The 22011-nt window shown below is 36.9% G+C and overlaps 1 protein-coding gene across 2 annotated transcripts; it reads right to left on the bottom strand.

The window, feature by feature from the left end:
- Window positions 1-1952: 1952 nt before the first annotated feature.
- Window positions 1953-19418, bottom strand: LOC103145871 (somatomedin-B and thrombospondin type-1 domain-containing protein). 2 transcript variants are annotated; one of them, XM_007563512.2, is made up of 5 exons: window positions 18538-19418; window positions 8338-8520; window positions 7581-7671; window positions 4129-4287; window positions 1953-3981 (listed from the first exon to the last, which is right to left on the bottom strand). In XM_007563512.2, exons 1-5 carry the CDS (start codon window positions 18785-18787, stop codon window positions 3876-3878), a joined length of 789 nt encoding a protein of 262 aa, XP_007563574.1. In that variant the 5' UTR covers window positions 18788-19418; the 3' UTR covers window positions 1953-3875. The 2 variants fall into 2 exon arrangements, with proteins under 2 accessions (XP_007563574.1, XP_007563573.1); XM_007563511.2 differs by having other exon boundaries at window positions 8338-8523; window positions 18538-19417.
- Between the last annotated feature and the right edge of the window lie 2593 nt (window positions 19419-22011).

Here is a 22011-nt window from a genome sequence, read left to right as displayed (position 1 = left end):
GCCGTGTTGTGACAAAAGCAGCCAGTGTTGGAATGCCTCGCTTTTCAGGAACTGTAATCCCAGAACACACGGCTGTCGGACCCCATCAGGCACAGAGCCAGGGACGGGCCTACCTGCCCCTTGCTAAGCAGGAGCAAGGCAGCATGGGGGATGGACTGTCAGACTGACGGCTCTCTACCGCCATCGCTGCAGAGAGAAAATAAAGGGTTGTGATGACGAAGGGAGGTCTGATAGAGAGGTAGAGGAAGATTGAGGGAGGAGAGCAAAGACAGGAGGAAGACAGGTAGAGGAGGCAAACCACCTTTATGAGTGACACAGAAAGCTGCAACAATCAGTTTTCTAAGACATTTTGAAACATAGCGGATTTGAGATTTTGTTATCTTACGATCACAAAATCATTTTATATTCCTAAAGTGGCTATAACTGACACAGTTTTCTAATCGGAACTAATTGTACAAAATTATATCAACTGTTTGAAATGTTCTATAACATAAAGGCATTTTTTTTAATTAAGTGGGTTATGTGAAGTAGATATCAGTAGTCAGTACCTGACCAGCCACAAGCTGATTTTTGTTTTTAGTTTAAATAAATGTGTAAAGTCTCTAAAACAGCTGTAATACCTATTTGCAGTTTATTTGATGTTGAGTCATGTCAAAGTGAGACGGATGTGAAAAAACCCCTATAAAAATAGTTAAATCATTTTTATGATTTATATCGCAGAATGCTACAGGTTATGTAGCATTCTGCACATTTTAAATTATCTGTGAATATCTACCTCACATAAATTCAGCTCTAACTGTATTTGTAAAAATCTCTATGAAGTCTCTTTTTGTGAATGGAAGGCTGAGCAAATTTATTTGTTATTTATTTTATCCAAAATATCTAGCATATAATGGGCAAGGTTTAGAGAACAGAACTGCACCTCTCATTCAGATGCAAATCATAACATTTTGGATAGACAACATGTTATGATACTTTCTGAAGTGAAGATACATGATGGATGAACACATAAAACCTTCATTTGTGGAGTATTCACATCATCCTGGCATACAGAAATACCTGCAATCAATTCCTGTGTTAGAAACAACTGTAGAAATGTCATATAAACTTTGACTTCTTGTGCAAAAGCTTTGTGATTGTGTTTAAATTTGGTTTCTAAAGTCTCATGACTGTCTGAAGTTATTTCACTCATATTGTGTTTGTATTTCAATTATACTGATGAGTAATGAAGAGTTCCCTGCTTTGTTGCTTTGACCATGCCAGAGCTGACATCTGCAGCTGTAAGGATTAGATAAACAGAAGTCAAATCTCAGAACAGCCTGTTGAGAAACAAGTCCACACAGAAAGTCTTGTAAATGTTTTTGCTCTTCTGTCCTTGACATGAATTGAACTCTGTAAGCCAGATCTGACACTCTGAAGGATCTTCTCTGACATGTTTGTGCTCACTTGTCGTTTAACAGTGCTTTTTCCCACGACAACTACTGACATTGAAAAGGAGCAGTACTTTCACAACCATGGTGTGGATTCTCACTATTCATCTTCAATCAACAGGGAGGCAACATGTAATTTTAGATGTACTGACACATGACTCAAGCTGTCAGGTGCATCAGCGTTTTATCTGCCCACACATTACCTTCATGCACTGACGTCTCATGAATAAACCCCAAATTGCAGGAGATTGCAAAATTACAAGCACCATCTGTCATTTTGCCAGTCATCGTCCCATCTACACACCAGAAAAATGTTGAAAATGTTGGAAATTTACGTTCACAGTTACATGTTGGCTTTTATTACAGTTTCATAAATGTTGCTATTCTTGTTGCATGTAAAAACTAGTCAAACTGAGGGATATACTTACCACTGCTATTGTCACTCTTGTTACTGAAGAGTGGAAAAATGATACATTTCAAAGAAGATATGATGCCGGAAGGAAACACACATCACTAAAACAGGATCAAAGTGGCAGTCATATATTCAGGATACACAGTACAGTTGTTTAATTTCACTATTAGGCAGTGTATGTGGTGTTACACTAACAAAAAAAATCATTAATTCTTATATAATAAATACAAAACATAAATCAAAGATGTGAGAAAGATAGAAAGTAACAGCATCAAAAACCAAAAATCCCTTTAATGACACATCAGCTTTCTTCTTAAACCAGCTGTAACAAAAACATGGACTTATTGACTGGCTGAGTCAAATTTGTATCATTGCAGTTAATATGCAGTTTATTTTGAACAGAACATCAAGGCAATGGGAAAGAAAAACAAGACAACGTGGGAAGTTTTGGGAGGAGATTCAGTTAATTAATTGCATGGGAGTAACTTGGCTTTATGTGTTATTTATGCTGGCTGATGCTCTGTTGATTAAGCTCCCCTGTGAGCAGAGATGGTTGTGAGTGAAAACATACTTGAAGGTGGGGTTTCTTGCTGTCTGAAGAGAGATCTCATGAAAATATTTTATAAGGCTCAATTTTCCAAAACAACGTTCTGATATCTGCCTGGAAACCCCTGACTGGACTCAACTCTTGACAGACTTTCTTTGTGTGTTGTCTCTGATCTTTTAGCAACAAAATACCTAAATGGTTGGGCAGAAAACATTTCAAAAAGGACAGACAATTTTCTTGTGAACAACTTGCAAAATTTAACCATAGACCCACATTGTTAGTTGAAATAATTTATTTTTCTTAACTAACTAAATGTTTTTAACCCTTTATAGTTGAACTTGTAGTGAAAAAAGACTGTAGTGGCTGAGTAATCCTGGGTAATGTGACTTTACATGGTCTGCTAAGTTATCCCACTTAGACAGGCACAGAAAGTGGCTGAAACAGATTTACAATGTTCAAAAGAACAAATGCTTCTCCTAAGTGTTTTGTCTTCATACGATTAACTTGTGCCGCAGTGAAATAAGTTATACCAGCAAAATTATCAACAAGTCACATGAAAACAAAACCTAAACATGCTGATAAGGTAGAGAAACAAAAGATAAAGCTATGCCTTTTTTAGACAGAGCACTGTCAGAGCATTATTGTTATTATACCTTTTTGAGAATGAGCTACAGCAAAAATACCTGTTGCTGTCAGAAAACACAGACAGAGACTCCAGATCCCGAAACATTGTTGCTGAGTGAGTTAAACACTTTATCAACGAAGCTTCAGACTGTTAACTCTAAAAGAACTGGATTAGTTTGAGGAATGAAAGACATGAATACAGACCATTATATTGAAACCATGAGGACAGACAGAAGAGGAGAGAGCCTGACAAATGTCATAACGCTGGCACCTGAGTGATCAGTACCCAGTCATCCCAATCGTTGTACTTTTTTATGAAATATTTGTAAAAATGAAATTGTAGAGCATGCATACATTTTATCAGTATTTACAGCATCTTCAGCACAGATGTTTAGACTTCTTTGGATGATCTTTTTAAACTGTGGGCAGCACCTGCTCTTTCGTCTTTAACTTTTAGATACAACAAGGTTTAGCTATAAAGGCACATACAAAGTACACAGAAACCAACACAAGTATAAAATGTATGAATAAAAATACAAGATTTTTCAGATTTATACGTTTTGCATTAGCACACACATTTGCATTGATGGAGGTAGATAGCAAAGATTCAGAGGTATAAAAATGTAGGCTCCGCAGTGGTTTTGATGTGCAGCTATGTGGCTTTTAAACTTGAAGAGAAGACGTGCAAGAATTTCAACGTGATTAATTACTAGGATATACAGTACAGAGGATGAGATGACAAGTGGCAGGATGCAGCTGTTTTCCATGAGTTGTCAGGACAGAAGGGTCTGGGTTCCCTAGCAGGGCTCTCCTCAGGTGGAAGAGGCTCTGAGGGCAATCAGATCCCTACAATCAGATCGGCTCAAACAAAAAGGACAGAGTAAGGAGGACAGCGGCAGTGCTCAGAAGATAGCTCCCGCATCCAGGAACCATGGCAACCAGGAGTAGATGCTACAGTCCAGAAGGTCCTGGAAAATAAAAATAAAAAATAGCAAGAGGATTAATAATTACTGTTTAAAAATACTGACTGAACTTGTTTCACAAAAATTTTATTTCTCAACAAAGTAAGAGTTTTGGCTGCAGCAAACTGGTTAAATTCCAGTTTGTCTTTTTACCTAATTCCCTCTATGCCATCTCCTGCGCAGCGATCAGAGTTTGACATGGCATCACTTTGACACTCTGCGCAGACCAGCCGCTCTCGCACCAGCTGAGCACTCCACAGCTTGAGCCTGCATGCAGCACTGGCCTGCTTCACCCTGAGGTACACACAGTAACTGCAGGAGGACAGCACAAAAAGGGAGCGAAAGGAAAAATGATTCAGAAAACCTGAGTTTATACATGATTCAAAAGCACAAAGAAACAAATATTGATCATTTAGAAACCTGTACATGCTTCTCTGTGAGAACTAAGGAAGGTTTTTTTTACTCAGCTCTCCAGCATGTTGTTCTTTGGTTGGATGTCAGTGGAGCTTCTCCAACAAAAAAGAGAAATGGAAAAAAATAACCAGATGGAGATGTTGGGACACATCTATGCTGTAAGAAATTGTAAAAAAGTCTTCCTTCTCCAAAACAATTCAGTCTAATGTGCCTAGACTAAATATAAGAGCATCAGTAACTGATTTGTTCCTTTTGAAGGTGATCCAGCAGTGTCATGGTCAACACGGCTCAGTCTGCAGACTGGAAACAATTACGGTCTTTTTTCTCCTCTAATAGCTGTGCTCTTTGAACTCCGCTCTGCTATTTATGTTGTCTGTGACTTGCACAGCTTTGACTAAACACGAGTGTCAGTGGGAGGATTCTTCAACGAAAACATGAGTCTTTAGCTTCTCTATTCCCTGGATTTCACAGTGACATTTCGGCAGGCACTGCTTTCGTTTTCTTTCTAGGAAAATAAGGAGCCCTAACCCTAACAAAGAAGAAAAAGAGTGCCTTCTAAAACTTTACAAAATTATCAATGTATTCGGTCATATTAAATGTAAAACTTATATTAGAAACACAAGCACAAGCACATTACTGCTAAGTGGAATGGAAGAAAAATATGTTGTTATTGTTCTAATTTTTCTATTTTACAAATAAAAAACTAACTGAAAGTGTTGTATTTGTATTAAAGTGAGAGAAATGGCAAGGAGAGAAATAATCAGTCGTCAAAGGACTAAATGTCACTCTGGAAGTGCTGCAAACATCCACTGTTCCAGTGGTAAAATCTCTTTTTAAGGAACTATTTGTGCTTTCCTCAAAAAATGTCCTTTGTTGTAAGATAGCTACACAAAGTCCTTTGCAAAAATCCACGCAAAAAACAAAACAAGTGTGAATGCTCTGATGCAAACAAAATCTTTTTTTTTTTGGGGCCATTTTTTGGGCCATCATTGAAATGTTTTATTCAGTAACTTAATACACATTGAGTAAATAATTTGCATACAGCGAAGCCTTTATTTCTGTAAATCATCCGTCTACAGCTAAAACAAACTCAACACTTACTTTCTTTAAGAATAAAATATTACATCAGACAAATAAAAAAATTCCATAGAAATGTGGGCTTATCTAAATTCAGAATGAGTTGCAAGACCTGAAAACTGACGTTCACATATGGTCTTCAGACAGCCTGCCACACTTTTCAGATTTTTTCTTTACAAAGTATTTTGAAAACCATGAATTAATTTTCTTTTGTTTTAATATTATGGGCTATGTTGTGTTGCTATATGACACAAATCCCAAATACATTGAGTTTTGTGATTATAATCTTGCAAATACTAACAGAAGGTTTCCCATTAGACTCTAAAAATAGATTATCTTTTAGATGTACTAAAATGCACAATATTTTCTCTCTGATTTAAGTAAAAACTTGCTTCAATAACTAATTCCAGTCGCTGTAAACCTGTTAATACCACAATAGCACACATGTTCATGCTGTGTCTCAGACTCCAAAATTTAAGACAGAGTTTTAAGAAATTTGAGGACAATTTGAGGACAAGATTAATTTCATGTCTCTTGGGTCAATTTCCATGACAACAGCAGTAATACACCAGATGTCTGTTTGAAGTCATATGTGCTCAGCTTCATTTATGAGGACTCAGAGTTCCCTGGTGCTTTCCTTTTCAGCCAAAACAAAGAGATCTCATGTCCATTCTAATCAGGCTTAATGGCTCAGAGTAGACAGGAAACGAGTCACGACTCTGTTTTCTTGTTTTTGACCAGTTCAAATAGCACTGCAATCAGCTCTGATCAAAAATAACATGCAGTGAGAGGTCAGTCCACGGTACACAGCCAAAGCGCAGGGAAACATTGGCCTTAGTCTGTGTTCTCTAATCTTCATGCAAAACTGATTTTAGCGTGACCTTTGAACTGACGTCAAAACTGATATGAACCAAGACAAAAATGCTGCAGCTTTGAAGAATCGTTTTCCATATTAGAATGAGCTAGAGGTAAAAGTTCACTTGAAAAATGCAGGGCATTTTCCACCAAATCGGAATGAAAATTCAGTCTAAATCCATCCATCCAGTGTTGATATCCGCTTGTGCCTATTTTTGCCAAGAGGCGGGGCACATTGTGTAGGGCTCGCCAGTCCATCACAGGGAAACACAGAGGCACAAAGGACACACAAACATGCATCCATATACTCATCTAAAGGCTCGTTTAACCCCTTAACTGTCCTCATAACTCTTACATGCTCACTGTACTAATGGCAGAGAAACAAACTGTTTATCCGTCGTTATCGGCGACCATGCTAACTAGTCTGAGTGATCATGACAGCCTCTGCTATCGGGAAGAAGCAGTACTGTAGCAGAGAGCAAGAAGGGGAGTGTAGCTGTGAGAAGTGTAGCACATGTACAAGCCTGATTGACAGAGCTAAGACCTGCCTCCAGGCTCTGATTGGCTGTTTTTAGTTAGCGCTGCGAGAACTGGGAGAAGGCAGAGGAGTTAAACTTTTTCACACATTATCTGTCTCATACTGTCATGACATAGTGACATTTTTAACACGCATGTTCAGAAAATTTGTTACATACTGCAGCTTTAAGAGGTCAAACAACAATTATAACAAACATGATTTAGGACTCTGGGAAGCCGAAGTACCCGGAGCAGAAATCAAACATGTACATGGAAAACCTGCAGAATCTTTTAAAATTTGAGGAACAAATAAAGATTATTTTATTTAAATGGAAAAATACAATGAGGTTGTGATATCAGAAAGTTTACTCCGTGACTCCTTAAAAAGTCATTACGGCTCTTATTGGAAGCGAATGCACTCATTAGTGAGGTTGGTTGTTTACGATGCTAGAGGCAGACACCCAGCTGTAAACTGTTATGCGGCTCTATCTAAACATATTCAGAGCCTGAAAATGTGATATTTGTGATTTCCAAACAGAATTTGAAGTGATTTTTGTCATCTAAAACAAGTCAACATATTTAAACAAACCTCCAGGGACAGATGTCACATTTTTATGTGGTTTAATTTTCCTATAAGGAGAAGTTAAAAAAAACACCTCAGTTTCAACAATTATTTTTTGTTGCTGTTATTTGTAATAAAACAGAAAACAGACAGTATATATTGTAGTGTGGTGTGGCATTACCTGTCCTTCTCCTCCTTCATCAGCATGTGGGGTCGTCTCCAAGGGTCCTTGAAGTTCCTCTTGAAAGAATCAGGCAGGATTTTTGCCACCTCTAAAGTTAAGTGGTGGAGATACAAACAAAAAAGAAATCAAAGTTCAAATACATATCCATCAATAGTTTTGGCAGCACAAGAAAAGATAAAAGATAAAAATCCTAACCTTTTAGCAATTTCTTAATTTGTGAAGCTTGACATATATCTATATAGACAGCATGTTCTCATATCTTTCACGTTTGAAAAATGGCCAAGGGAAAGCAGAGTATGTGATACGTCATATTTACACCTCTCCTTGCTGGTGTATCGTGTTGGATTATACTCCTGCAATAAACGTTTAGCTATTTTTTTCTACTTTGACTTTTTGTATGTCCTTACCAGCTGCATACTGTATCTCAATCTGCTGCTCGGCCGATTGCTCAAGCTGTTTAGATGAGTCAGAGTGACACAGGCCAGTGTTTTACTCTGTTTTCTGAAGAAATGCTCTACTTGCATCAGAATTATCAGTGTCCTGGTATCTTACAGTCTGGAAAACCTCTTAATAGTGAAGTCTGTGACTGAGGTGATGAAATATTCCAGCTGGATGTCGGATGTCACAACAGATGTTTGGAAACGTGTTGTTTAAACTCCTAACAAGACCTCTTGTCTAAAACACTTAATATGCAACAGAGTCTAGACAAGGAGTTCTCACATGTAGATCAGAAGCAGTCACACAGAGGTTGTACCTTTGGCATTGTCACAAATGACGTTGTTTCCGTAACACCCTCGTCTCTGTCTGAGATCTGGACAAGGGGAGCCTCCGTTCCTCGGGGGATTGGACACTTGGCGACTCCTCTCCTTGCTCCCGACTCCACATGGAGACGAGCATGACGACCAGGGACCCCATGGTCCAACCTCACAGTTGGTGGCTGCTGAGGGGTGCAGGAAATCATAGAGATATTTCACAAACAACTTTAGAGAGCTCCAAAAGATCCTCAATGAGGATAAGTTGGCTGAAGTTAGCAACAGAAGGGTTCAGCATGACTTAGTTTGATAAAGTAAACAAATCTTTAGAGACTGCAGCACATTTGTCTGTTTATCTGTATATCTAGATAATTGTTAATGTTTTTTTGTTTAACTGTTAATGTAAAACTCGTTGGCTATCAGATAAAGAAAGCAATTTTGAAGTATTATTGATAGAAATTTTATTTTTAAGCAGTTTTATAAATGTTATTCAAATTTACGGAGGCTAAGATTTGTTCCCATTTTGTCATTTTACAAACACAAAATTCAATGTAGTTTTTTTGGAGGTTGAGGTGGAGGTTCACCTTCCAGCAGAAAGACAAAACTAAACGTACAGAACTAAACAAAACCGAGAAGTTTTAAAATTGCTATTTGTAGACATTTTCCAGTGCAATCTGGCTGAGCCAAAGGAAAATGGACTAATATGTCAGTCTTGTTAGAAAACCAACCCAAAGGACGGGAAATGATCCAAGGGCCCTTAAATAAGACATGCCACACTTTCTGGGAGTTAAAGATATTCTCCTAATCTTTGCATTCATGTCAAAGTGTCTGGGTTTTAGCATTAGCTGCCACAAACACACACATGTATGTCTGTTTGTAGGTAGGCAGGTGGCATTGGGTAGCTGTTATTAAAAGTGATTTATGTAGGATCAGCTTCATCCCAGACACAGGAAGTCTGCAGCCCAGGTCATATGTGTGTGGTGGCTTTAGATAGAGGTTAATTGACATCCTGTCCCCTCTAGTTTTGCCCTTTAAACCCACACCCACAAGGGCAACATAGCACATAAACAGCAGCAGCAATTAGACTTCCTGCTTAGGAGGCTGATTTGGCCAAATTACAACAAGCTAAGGGGAAGTTGTATTCCTGAGATTGCTGTTCTGATCAAAGTTAAAAAAAAAAACGATAATCAAGCCCTTTTCAGTTACCAGATTTAATGGCTGTGGGCATTTAAGGGCCTTGTTTTGAGGAGGAACCACAAACATTATAAACAAGGCAATGAGAGGCAATCAGGACCTAAACAAAAATAACAAAATCTGAACAAACACATCTACACCAGAATATTATTTTCACTTCCATGACATGAGAACAGAAGGAGAACAGGTGCACATAGCATGATACTCTGAGAACCTTGGTGAAATGACAGAGGAGTGGATAAATATACCATAACTGGATCTAATCTCCCCCACCACATAAAGGGTTCCACTCTTTCTTTATAAAACTCATCCAACCATCAGTACAATACTGCGATTGAATAATTGTGTGTGTGTGCGCGTGTGTGTGTGTGGGAGGAAAAAGGGGCTTTTAAGGTGCCGCCAAATTTTGAGAGGAGAGAGGGCGGCGTGGTGACACGGCGGATCCACAAAGCCACTGTGGAATCTGTGAATTCCTGAACATTAGTGCTTTCAACCTGACACTTTACTTTCCCACAAAACATGTGCATACAGGAACTTACAAAAGTATTAACACGCTTAAACTTTTTTGAATTAGATTTTTCAGTTGCAGTCACAAAAAAATATGTTATTTTAACTGGATGTAACAAACTAAGAAAAAGTGGGGCACGATTAGTACACTAAAAGCAAAGAATACACCCATCCATCCATCCATGCATTCATTGTCTACACCTGGTTATCCATACAGAGACATGTGGGGCTACTGCCTAGCTATAGCAGTCAATGGATGGAGGAAGTATGCACCATGTACAGGTCACTAGTTCGTCACAAGAAATACCCAGAGCCTTCTTGCTGCAAGGCAACAGTGCTAATAAATGTGGCATGTAGATTATAATACATTTTTAAAAATGTTATTTATGCATTAAATTAGTTAAATTAGCATGAGCTAATTTAATGAATGTTCAGTGAATGTTCAGTGAGCACAATTCACAACTCTAATTGTCCTTAGACATTAGCATTGTCTGAGGACAGTTAGAAATTAGAAAACTTGTAAATTTTCATTCTATGTAAAGAATGTACACTGAGTTTTCTCACTGTTATAAGTTAGAGTTTTGGGAAAATGTCTAATTCCACAGGCAGATTATCACTTATAGCTAATACTTTTTCATTAATATTAAGGGATCATTGGCTGAAAACAAGCTCATACTGAAAAGTTACATCTAAATTAGTGGAGTCTTATCTCAAGTGTACTAAGATTTTTGTGTTTTTTTGCAGTATATTAAAACATACTTTTTTTTGCATAAGATCCCAATAAGACATTTCGAGGTTTGCTTTTGTAATGTGATATGAATAGTTTTGAAACACACCATTTACATACACATGAACACAAACCTACACACAAAGGATTGGGGAATTTCCACTTTGCTTCATCTTCATATAAAACACACAGAAACGTTCTCTTGAGAAGAATTTCAAAGATAAATGGGTGAAAAGCGTAATAACTTCCTACTTATGCCTTCTACGCCCTTTCTTATCCTGACATGCCTTTCCTTCCTCTTGCACAGAGCAGTTTTAATGTTGTTACGTTTGCCTCTTTTTTTTTTAGCAGCACAAACACAAACAGGCAGGACACTTTAGGTTTTGCTGCAGTGAAATCGGTTCTGTTTAATGGTTTAAACACCCACAGGGGGACAGAACTATTTTTACCCCACTCATCAACACACTCATGCAAACAGGAATAAGGTTTTTGTCTGGAAGCATAAACCTGTTGGCCCTTTGCCCCAAAAGCATTTTTTTAAGTATTTACAGATTAGAAGTTTTGTTTTTGCCTCACTGAAATCTACGACTGAACCTCCACTCTGAACCATAGACAATATAGCCATTCACCATAATCAGAGTAGAGGCCTACTTTCCAAATTTTATAATATTTTACTTTTAGCTTCCAAAGAAAATAGTCTTGCATATTTACAAGCTTGGAAAACTGATCTGCAAATGGAAATTCCTGAGGATGAATGGAATAACTCATGTCTATTGGCACAAACGCAAATTATTAACACAAGGTTTAGACTATTACAATACAAATGGTTATTTAGAACGTATGTCACTCCTGTAAAACTTCACCATTTTAATTCAAATATTCCTGATATCTGTGTTAAATGTAATATAGATAAGGGTACTCTTTTCCATTGTATGTGGCAATATGTAGAGCTTCAAACTTTCTGGAAGGAGGTTATTATGTTCATCTCTCGTTTGATCGAACAGGATGTTCCAGTGGACAGTAAACTTTGCTTACTGCATATTTTTCCAGACGGATTTAAAGGTCCTACAAAGAGACAGAAGCTTGTGAGTTTTTGCCTCTTGCAGGCTAAACATTTGATTGCTCTGAAGTGGAGGAACACAGAAAGACCAAAGATAAATGAATGGATTAAACTATTGAGCAACAACCTGGCAATGGAAAAACTGACATATTTAACAAAAGGAAAGCTTGAAGACTTTAAAGATATTTGGTTTCCCTTCCTACGTCTTGTCAAATACTGTGACATGTAAAGCTAATTTTTCTTTTCTTTTTGTGTAGATACAGTGAGCCCTGGGGTTCACTGTTCTTTTTGGGTGGGGGGAGGGAATGCATTGTATGTTCATTTTTTATTTTATTTATTTATTTTATTTTATTTTATTTTATTTTACCTTTTTTTCTTTTTTGTGTGTGTATTGTGTGTGTGTATGTGTGTTTTTGTATGTCTGTATAGCAGAAAACTCTAATAAAACTATCTTGAGAAAAACAAAAAACAAAAAAAAAACCTGTTGGCCCCGAGCTGCCAGAGGTCAGGAGGAAATGATCAAACTGTGGTGGGGCCCAACTTGCTCCTGGTGCCACCCACATGCTAACCCTGACAGTCTGGATCACACAGTCACCATTGTGCCCTGTTTGCATTGTGGAGGAGAAAGTCCCAGTTGGACAGCCTCACACCAACTCTGACCTCTGACCCCAATACAGGAAACAAATGGTGTTTGTTGCCCTATTTACTTGGGAAAATTCAGCTTTCTGAGTTTTATTCTACAATCATTTTTCCTAAACAAATATTCCTTGAGCATTATTAAATATTTTGAGAGAAATTAGATCCCAATATTGAAGCCAGGGAAAGAAAAAAATGATTACTGTGTCAAATATGTCCTAATTATTTATTTTTTTCAAGTTATATAAGAACAATTTCTTTTCACTACAAAAACATGCAATCTTACCAGGTATTTTTGGTCTAGTTTCTAACGCAAATATCTGAGTACACTTGAAATAAAACAAACTAACATACAAGAAACTTTTCAGCAAGACACAGAGGCAAGCTTTAAGTGAATAATTCCTTAATACTGATTTTTTAAAAAGTCCTTGTTCCATTGGCAGATAAATTAACTTATAACATGGGGAAAATATAAGTTAAATAATCTGTCAAAGGAACAAAGATTGTTTTCATCAATATTAAGCAATTATTTACTTAAGACAAGCTCCTATAACTTCCTAAAAAGTTACTTGTAAGTTAGTTTTGACTTATTTCATGCGTTATAAGATATTTGCACGAGAAACTAGACCAAAAATACTTGGTAATAGTTTGTGGTCTTGCAGTGTTTTGTTTTGTTTTCTGTTTATGATAAGTTAGTATGATGTGATGGCTTTAAGATGAAAGTAAGTGATGCTTTTTATTTATCTTGTAATGTTTCAGCATGAAACTGAAAGTGTTGTCCTGTTAAAGAGGCGTTAAAGGAGCTCAGACAATTTGCCAAAATGTTAAATGTATTTGTAGAATTTGTCACAAGCATGAATCGCCTCCATACTTTCCCTTTTACTCCGATAAGAAGCATTGTTTTTAATAACATAAAAAAACAATTAGCTGTATCTGTTTTGTCTTCCACTAGGCCTTGTTCTGCTCCATCTGTTGCCTTTTTTTGGTTGCTTTTTGCTCCCCTTCCCCCTCTGGTTTTCTGATGGGATGCAGATGTCCAGCTGGTGTCTGAAAGGCCACGTTCTGTCTCCTTCCCAATACAGTGAGTCCCACTGGGCCAAGGTCTGACCGCTGTTAACATTTAGGAACATCAACAAAGGAAACAATAAAACCACAAGTCTGGCGAAACCTTTGATGGGGATGAATTTTTCTAATAACAGCATAAACAGGAACAGCAAACAAACCAACCCTTTAACAAGGATTAATTAAAACACTTTTGTCTTAAACTCTTTGCACTCTTCCCCAGACAACCATAAAACCCTAAAGAATCAGAGAAATTAGTTAATCTAAGGGTATGACTTCAACACTGTCGTCATTCAAAAGAAGTATTTGTATTTAGAGACTCCTATGCTTTAACAGTGAAGTACTTAACGTCACTAAAGTCGCCTCAGTTTTGAATTCATTGCTTTATGTTCGAGGCAAAACAGTTGGGCAAGTTTAGAAAATGTTGGAATTTTAAGTTTTATCATCTGACAACATACAAAATGAACTTTTAAAGCCACAATCTGACCTATATGAGAATGTTCATGTAAGGTGAACTTGAAATATATGAACAGTAAATATGACCAGGGAAATTGATAAGGAGGAGATCATCAAGTGTTGAAATGGATATGAACCAAACGTGATTGTGATTTCCCAAAAATCAGTGGAAAATTTGAACCACATGGTGAATCTCAATTGAAATGTAATTGATATGCAAATTTGTATTTGTTCGTGCCAATAGACAATAGTTTCAAAATTATTCCAATATTATTTCAGATAAATTACCATGCTCTTTTGTTTCCTTTTTTTTCCTTCTCTGGTTTACATTTTTTCCCTGTGAACCTTTTATTTGTTTCCAGTCATGAAGCAGATGTTGGACATCAACTTTGCAATCAGGACTTTTCCAAGCACAGGAAACTAAATGAAGAGCAATGAATGCCACAGCAGCTGTGGCATTTCATGTGGAAGGGAGACTGAACAGGAAACAAGGTAAAGGAGGAGTGGAAATAAATGGAAAAAGGACGAAGAGATACCCAAGTGAAAGAAGCCAGATATCTGCAGCAGAGGGAGGCATGTGAGTGCATTTAAGGTGAAGAACCTGTCTTGTTGTCAGAGTGAACACAACCAGAGCGCTGGAGCATAAAGGAGCCGCCTCCTCCAGATTTTTGAGGATCTGCATGATCTTTACAGTCTGTGCAGTAAAGATGAGCAATTACTTTGACTGAAAACACGCTGTGAACATGAAATTTATGACAGAACTCCTTCAAGGGGCTTTTTGTGTCAAGGGCAGATCCTCATCCAATTAAAACAGAAAAGAGACAACCTTAACAAGAACTCTCTGTTTCTGCTTCTTTAATTTTTCCTTGGAAAAGTCCTTAAATTTCCTAATGAGCAAATAGAGTTGAATTGTATTGAGTTGAGTTAAATTTGACCAAATCAAAACCAAACCAACATATTGGTCAAATCCAATCCTGTCAACTGAGTCTCCAGGTTATCAGGATTAGCAACAGGTTGATCTTCAAATATCACATTATTAACAGTGCGTGTGTATTTTTAAGATCAATGATTCATCTTAATATCCAGAAAAAAAAATTAACCCAAAATATCATGAGAGCATGTCGACCTCCATCCAAATCTGTAACTCATGAGCTTTATATCGAGGAAAAATAAAACTTAATTCAGTTTAAAATTACTTTTAAAACTACTTTAGAGGCTTTTCTCCCTCCATAATTGTTTAGCAAGTATTGCAATATATACAACAACTACAAAGCTGAACATATTTCATTGTGCTTGACATTTTGTGTGATCCTTTGCTCTATTTTTAGACTTTGTGGTTTGTCTTTGAAAACCGTTTGATTGTTTTGGTTTGGCTGGTTTTGTTTCATGCTCCTTGTTCCTGTTTTATGTTCTGTCTGTTCTGAGTTATGGTTTTAGTTGACCTTGCCTTCTGGTCTGGTTACACACTTGCTCTAGTTTCTGATTACCCTAACAGTTTGAAATTATATCTCTTTCAGGATGCATGCAGGCTGGTTGCCAGTTGTTTCTTACTTTTTGTGTTTCTGCTGTGATGCTTTGAATTTTCCTTTAAAAAATGGGATTTTCTGTGATCTGTCTCAACCTTTAACATCTTCCATTACAGAATTACTCCTTTCCATTACTGTGTATTTTCTTTCATACAACTACAACACAAACAGATCCCCTTATAAAAGTATTTTTCCATGCGGTACAATGAGAAAAATGAAATACAATTCTGGAATAGATTTAGAAACCACTGCACTGATCCCCATTGAAAACCTGCTGGTTATTCCACCAAATGTTGATTCCTGATCTCTTCCTGAGTTAAAACATTTGTATTGATGTTTCTAAATGAATATAAACTTGTTTTCTTTGCATTATTTGAGGTCTGAAAGCACTGCATCGTTTTTGTTATTTTGACCATTTCTCATCTTCTGCTAATAAATACGAAATTCTTGCTTCAAATTTCAGAGACATGTCAGTAGTTCACAGAGTAAAAGAAAAATGTTCATTTTACTCAAATATAAAACCTTTAAAAAGTAAAATCAGATAAACTGATTATTTAAAGTGGTCTCTTATTTTTTTCCAGAGCTGTATTTGTTGCTTCCTGCCATCAGTAGGAAAAATTAATATTTTCAGATTTTAAAAAAATGTGTACCTTATATTAAATATCATGTTTACATACTAGAACCATCCAGGATGTCCTTCACATTGTTTAGACGCAGCATGCTTCCCCAAAAGATTTCATTTCAACACCCTCCCTGGAAAAAAATGCCACCGCTTTGAAAATTGTTAACTGTTTGTGTTGTAGTCATGATAAGCAGTGTTTTAGTCTTCTGATGTCACCCACTCTACGGTCTTTGAACTGCTGCAGCCGACCTGGGTTAATTACAGACTGTGTGCTCACCTGCTGCTGGATCAGAATCAGATAAGGTGTCTAGTATCAGGACACCAGAGCGCTTTGATGAAACCGATTAAAGCTGCCATGTGCAGCGAAAATGACTATGGTTTCAGACGACGTTTCTAAGCCTCAGAGGACGCTCACTGAGGCGCATATGCTCTAATGGTCATGGTAATTTAGCTGTACAGGTAAATTGTACCTTGTGGAAACCACATTCAGTCTGTGAAGACAAACCGCTCTGCAGCTCCTGCATCTCATCAGATGCAGCTGTCAGAGATCCTCAGAGGAAAAAACAAAAAAAACACTGTGAAACATGTGATCCATCTGCTGCATGTGGGAGTTTTGACCTCTGAGGAAGCAAACCTTCCAGACAGACTGGTAATGTCAACACTGACCTGAAGTGCTTCACTTAGCTTATTCCTGTAATTTTTATGTTTGGCAAATACATGGGACTGATTAAGAGACGCCTGAAACCCCCTCAGCTGGCTTCCTCTTTCACTGACATGCCCAAAGTGTAAAGTTTTGTTTACAGCTATTTAAAGCGGCAGTGTTATTATTTTTGTCAAGTCACAAGGACTTTGTGACAGTTTGACTCATAAAATTGAAATAAAACACATTTATCTGTAGTTGTGATGTAGTAGAGCATTCCTGAATATTATCTTTAAGACAGAAATCTTTCTCACTAAAGGACATTTACTGAGACAGATCGCGTTGGTAAATTAAAAGAGGAAAACCTAGATAAGACCTATTGTAGTCTCTTAAAGGGGGTTTTGATGAATGATCTGTTGGCTTACTGAAGGTTACTGGCTCAAGTCAAAATAAAACAGTTTACACCACAGCAAAGAGACTGAACTCTACCAGTACTTGTGCTTTAATAAGAGGTTTTCTGCAGCACTTTATGAGCTGCTGTGACCCTGCAGGTGCTCGTTTTGTGCACTTAAGTCAGGGATCACATTCACTCCTCATGGGTCATTTTAACACACAACAACGTTACAACTCTCTGTCTCCTTATTGTCACACTGCAGACTAAACTCCACTGCAGTCCTCACCATCTTTGGGAGTCTCTTCCTAAGAAATCCATTCCTTCCATATATAGCAGCAGTCGAGATGACTGGGTGGAAAGAAGTGAGCCAACCATTTGTTTAACTTGTGTCTTTCTTATGATCATTCACCCCACTTTGCACTTTAAGCTGTGCAATTTCAAGCTTTAATGAGAAGGTTAAGGGTCAAAACTGCAAACCTGAAGGCAACTTCCTTTTAAAACACACACAGCAAAGACCAAATTTACCTCTCAAACTTGCAGCACAAGAGATTACTGCTGGCCTTTCGGCTACAACAGACAGCCATGATAGAGACGATGGAGACAGTTATGTGTAAAATGTCTCACAGTCTTACTGTCACCTCACTGACAGCTACCTTTGTCCATGTGGGGACTTAGAGGACCTATGAGAACAAGCCTGTGGTAGTTTTTAACGTACAGCACAAAAGAAAAACATGTTTTCTTTTTTTTAATTAAAATCACCTGAGACATACAAGATATTGATTAACCAAACGTCATCTGAACTATTCTATACTGATAAGGACATGTAATCTATATCTAATAAATTAGAAAATGCATTCTCAAGAGGCTCAAATTTTGAAAACTGATAACTTTTAAGCATGTATTGATTATATTATTCATTAAGACTACATTTCTGTATTAAAATGTTACTTTTTTTATTGGTCTGATGTAAAATTCTCATCAACTGTAAGTAGAAAAGCATTATAGTTAACAGGAATGAAAGCTTTCGAACACCTGTCTGTGTGTAATGTTTCTATTTAACGTGTTTCACTTAGTAATAAAGTTCCTGAAGTAAACTGACTTTTCAATAATACTCTACATCTGTTTTTGCATATGGCTATACATGGCATTTTCCGTATTTATTTTTATGAAGTAAAACATCTGTCATTCCTTTTCAGTTTCTATTGTTAGAGATGAGTCACAGTTATAGGAGTGGGGGCATAAGGTAAGTACTCGCCCAGAACGTTATTAATGCTAAAACCGCCACTGAAAGAAACAATTAAAAAGTTTTGAAGATCTTTGGATGTTTTTTTTATATTTTTGGGAGTCATTTGGGAGAAAATGACCAGGAAAAACTCACCAGATATTTGACACACGTGTTGGTAGTCCTCGCAGCAGTCTCTGGTTTTTTGACAGTAGCTGTCGCAGTAGCACACCGTTTTTCTCCTCGTGTACTCAAAACATTCGTTGTCTCGGCCGGGGCAGCAGTTCTGGTTCCCCCTCTCCCTGCAGCCGGCTTCAGTAACCGGGACGAACTCACTGCAGAAAAACGCCAAATATCCACAAACTACGATCTCCATACGCACCGCGCTCCATCCCTGCGCTCCCATGACAGACTCTGTTCCAGGACCACCTGCTCTGCACTCGCACTCAGAAAAGTTTTACTCTGACAGATGTTTCACTTGTGATGTGATGAAGCTTTCGAATAAAAACAAAGTAAAACACAGTCCACCAACATGCAATCAAGTGTTGCGTAAAACTGGATCCTCTGTGCGTAAAAAAAAAACCTCTCCTGTTGGTCTGACGGACACCGCCCCTTTAGACTCAAAAATAGGTGAAGAATGATGCCAGTCTGTCGTCAGGGTCCCTTCCCTCTTACTCGCTCAATTGCATTTTATTAGAACGGATTGACCCGGCCCCCAACAGTGAAATAATATTTTAACTTTACAAAAGAAAAAAAAAATGCCAACGCTCAAACCGAGCAAAAATAGTTGCACTGCGCCGATCAAAATTAAATCCAAATTACGAAATAAAATTCAGCACCACGGACAGAGAAACAAATTGATTAAAAAAACAAACAAACGAGAAAACAAAAAACATACAAAGACAAAGCGTGAAGTCACAATATCCTGCAACTAAATAATTTCTACTCATTCCGTGGAAATGACAGCAAGTACCCACTGAAAGAAAGGCTGAGGGAACAATGACGTTAGTTATGCTCCACCGCTTTTCAGTGAAAGAAGAAGGTCAGAACAGGAGTTATAGATCACAGTGAAGCTGAAGACTTTTCTTAGGGAAACCTTGACATTTTGCTTCTCATTGCATTTAAAAAACAAACATCTGGTTAAAAATAAGATCTGGATTATATGCATCAATATAGATGTAACGCTTTCTTGTATGTTTTTTTTTTGTTGTTGTTTTGTTTTGTTTTGTTTTTTTCAGACTGTAAACAGGGGGGAGGGGTAATTTGGCAGTGCAGCCTCCAGGATCTTAAACGAGATAAGGAAGAGAGAGAGTGATGATGATAAAATAAAGCGAGATTTCTTAATATTAAGACTGCGAAAGAGTGCATTACCAGCGAGGCATGATTGTGTGTGCAGCTGTGTTTGGGAATTTAGAGATGGGCTTGAGCTACAGCGCCCTCTAGTGTGTTGGATTAAATTTGCAGCTTGAACTTTATTTCTATCCGCACTCACTTAGCCTACTAGTTAATTCAATTATTTTCTTAAGGCCAATAAGCCAGGATATATTTTCTGTGCCCTTGTAATAAGAAAAAAATCATACAGTACCAATTTGAAAGATTACAAGAAACTGCAAATGTTTGGAAGAAAATTAAAAAGGAAAAAAGAAACACTAAATTAATATTCACATTAGTGTGTGACAATGAGACTGAAATGTCTTACCTTCTAAATTTGTCCATATTGTACAATCTATTTTATTCATTCTGTCTGTACATTTTGTCTTACATCTGAATGTATGTACTAAGGGACAACAAAGACTATTTTTAGTTGTCCTAATTTTTTCTGATAAATTGCTAAGTTTCTCCTCAGATTTTAGTCAAATAATGTGTAAAGTGTGTGTGAGACAAGCACAGATGAGCAGTTCATTCACTCCAGAAATGTCTGTCCAAACTGGAATGAATAGCATCCTCTTTTGGTTCCCTCACCCTCCCATCTTTTATCAAAATCTGGAGAAACCAAAAGCACAGGACAACACACAAGTTGCTGAGGGAAGATTAAAAACACAAATCCTTATACAATGCAGGATTTAAATACAGACATTAAATACTGACAAAAACAATGTGGGCAGCATTTATTACACAAACATCATTTTAGTCACCCTCACAGCCTAAACACACCTACACACTTCTGGTACACACTGATAGTCTCAGAATCACGTTTTGTTTTAGACATTTGGCCACGCAGAATGCAACCGCTTTGTCAGGAAAAGCAGGAAAATAAAGATTTACTTTCAAAAATATTGAAATTAGGCTTTAATTTTACTATGATCATTACAATTACACCAGTTAGGACTGTCTGCACATCACAAGTAACGCGAACCACATACACCACAGCTTTAAGTTAAACATGAAATCACTGACAGATAGCTCAGACAAAGCTTTCACCATCAAACACAGCAGCATAAAGGCACATGAGTGAGAAGTAGAACCTGAATGCATTAAACGTGAACTGCTCAGGATTTAAATGAATCAAACTTTTCCTCAAAGCAAACAAAACGATCTCTTGTGATTCTTCTGCTTAGTTTTACAAAAGTCTAAGAAAATGTAAAGAGGTGAGACTGCAAGTGGACGTTTCCAAGGAAGATGGTTAGTTTCCTGCAAACTCTGAGAGTTTCCTTGGACACTGATGTAAGGAGCTTATTTTATATTTAATTGCCAAACTGTTTGCATTTTATATGTTTCTAATTTTTATTTTTGTTATTTTTGTTTACTTGGCTTGTCTTTTATGACTTGAAAGAGGTCTTGATCTAAATGGGCTTTAATCTGGTTAAATAAATGTTTAATTAAAAGAAACAGAGTTAATATATGTCTGAAACTGTAAAGAAATAACTCAGGATCCACAGTTATTGTCACCCTCAGTAAAAAAATGATGACAAAAAGCCTCAGAAACAGAAAGGTTTTCACCCAGCACTCTCTGTCACAGCTTTTTAAAAATATCATTATAAATAATTTAAAAAGTAATAATTATTGCTTGATTCTTAATCTTACTGCCTAATCTAGTGGAATGTTTTATTGTTTTTCCAACTTCCAAGAGTAACTAAGAAAAATGGGTCTCTGTGTCACTACATTTACACCCTGGGGAAATATAAATAATAATTCCAGACTAGAAAGTTTTATTAATCAGATTTTAAAAGTAAAACATAAATCAAATAAACACTTCTGTTTCAATTTAATGAAGGATTACATTATTTAAAAAAAAAGTAATGTGAGATTATTTATTCACATATTGTGAGACAAAAGATAAATCCTTTGATGATTTTCTTCATATCTTTTCCTGGGTTGCCATAATTCGGAGGGTTTATTGTAATACTGCAGGTATTACAATTATTTTAAAAATGACTGAATTGGGATGATTCAGGTAACTCACAGTGAAACCCAACAGGTAAAATAATCTCATAAACATTTTAATGCCATTTAATAACAGAAATGCATGACATATTTAACATATGTGGCACCTTTAACAGCAAATGGTCTTGATTAAATTTAACATTCAGCTCTTTATAAATACATTTACTTTTAATATTCAAATAAAAAGATCAACTTCAATATTTTATCTGAAATTATTTGAGTCATATATTTGTTTTTACTCTGAAT

This window comes from Poecilia formosa, unplaced genomic scaffold (assembly GCF_000485575.1).
Source record: "Poecilia formosa unplaced genomic scaffold, Poecilia_formosa-5.1.2 Scaffold148, whole genome shotgun sequence".
Lineage (NCBI taxonomy): Eukaryota > Metazoa > Chordata > Actinopteri > Cyprinodontiformes > Poeciliidae > Poecilia > Poecilia formosa.
Note: the sequence above shows the minus strand (reverse complement) of the source record. Positions and strands in the feature narration are given on the sequence as shown.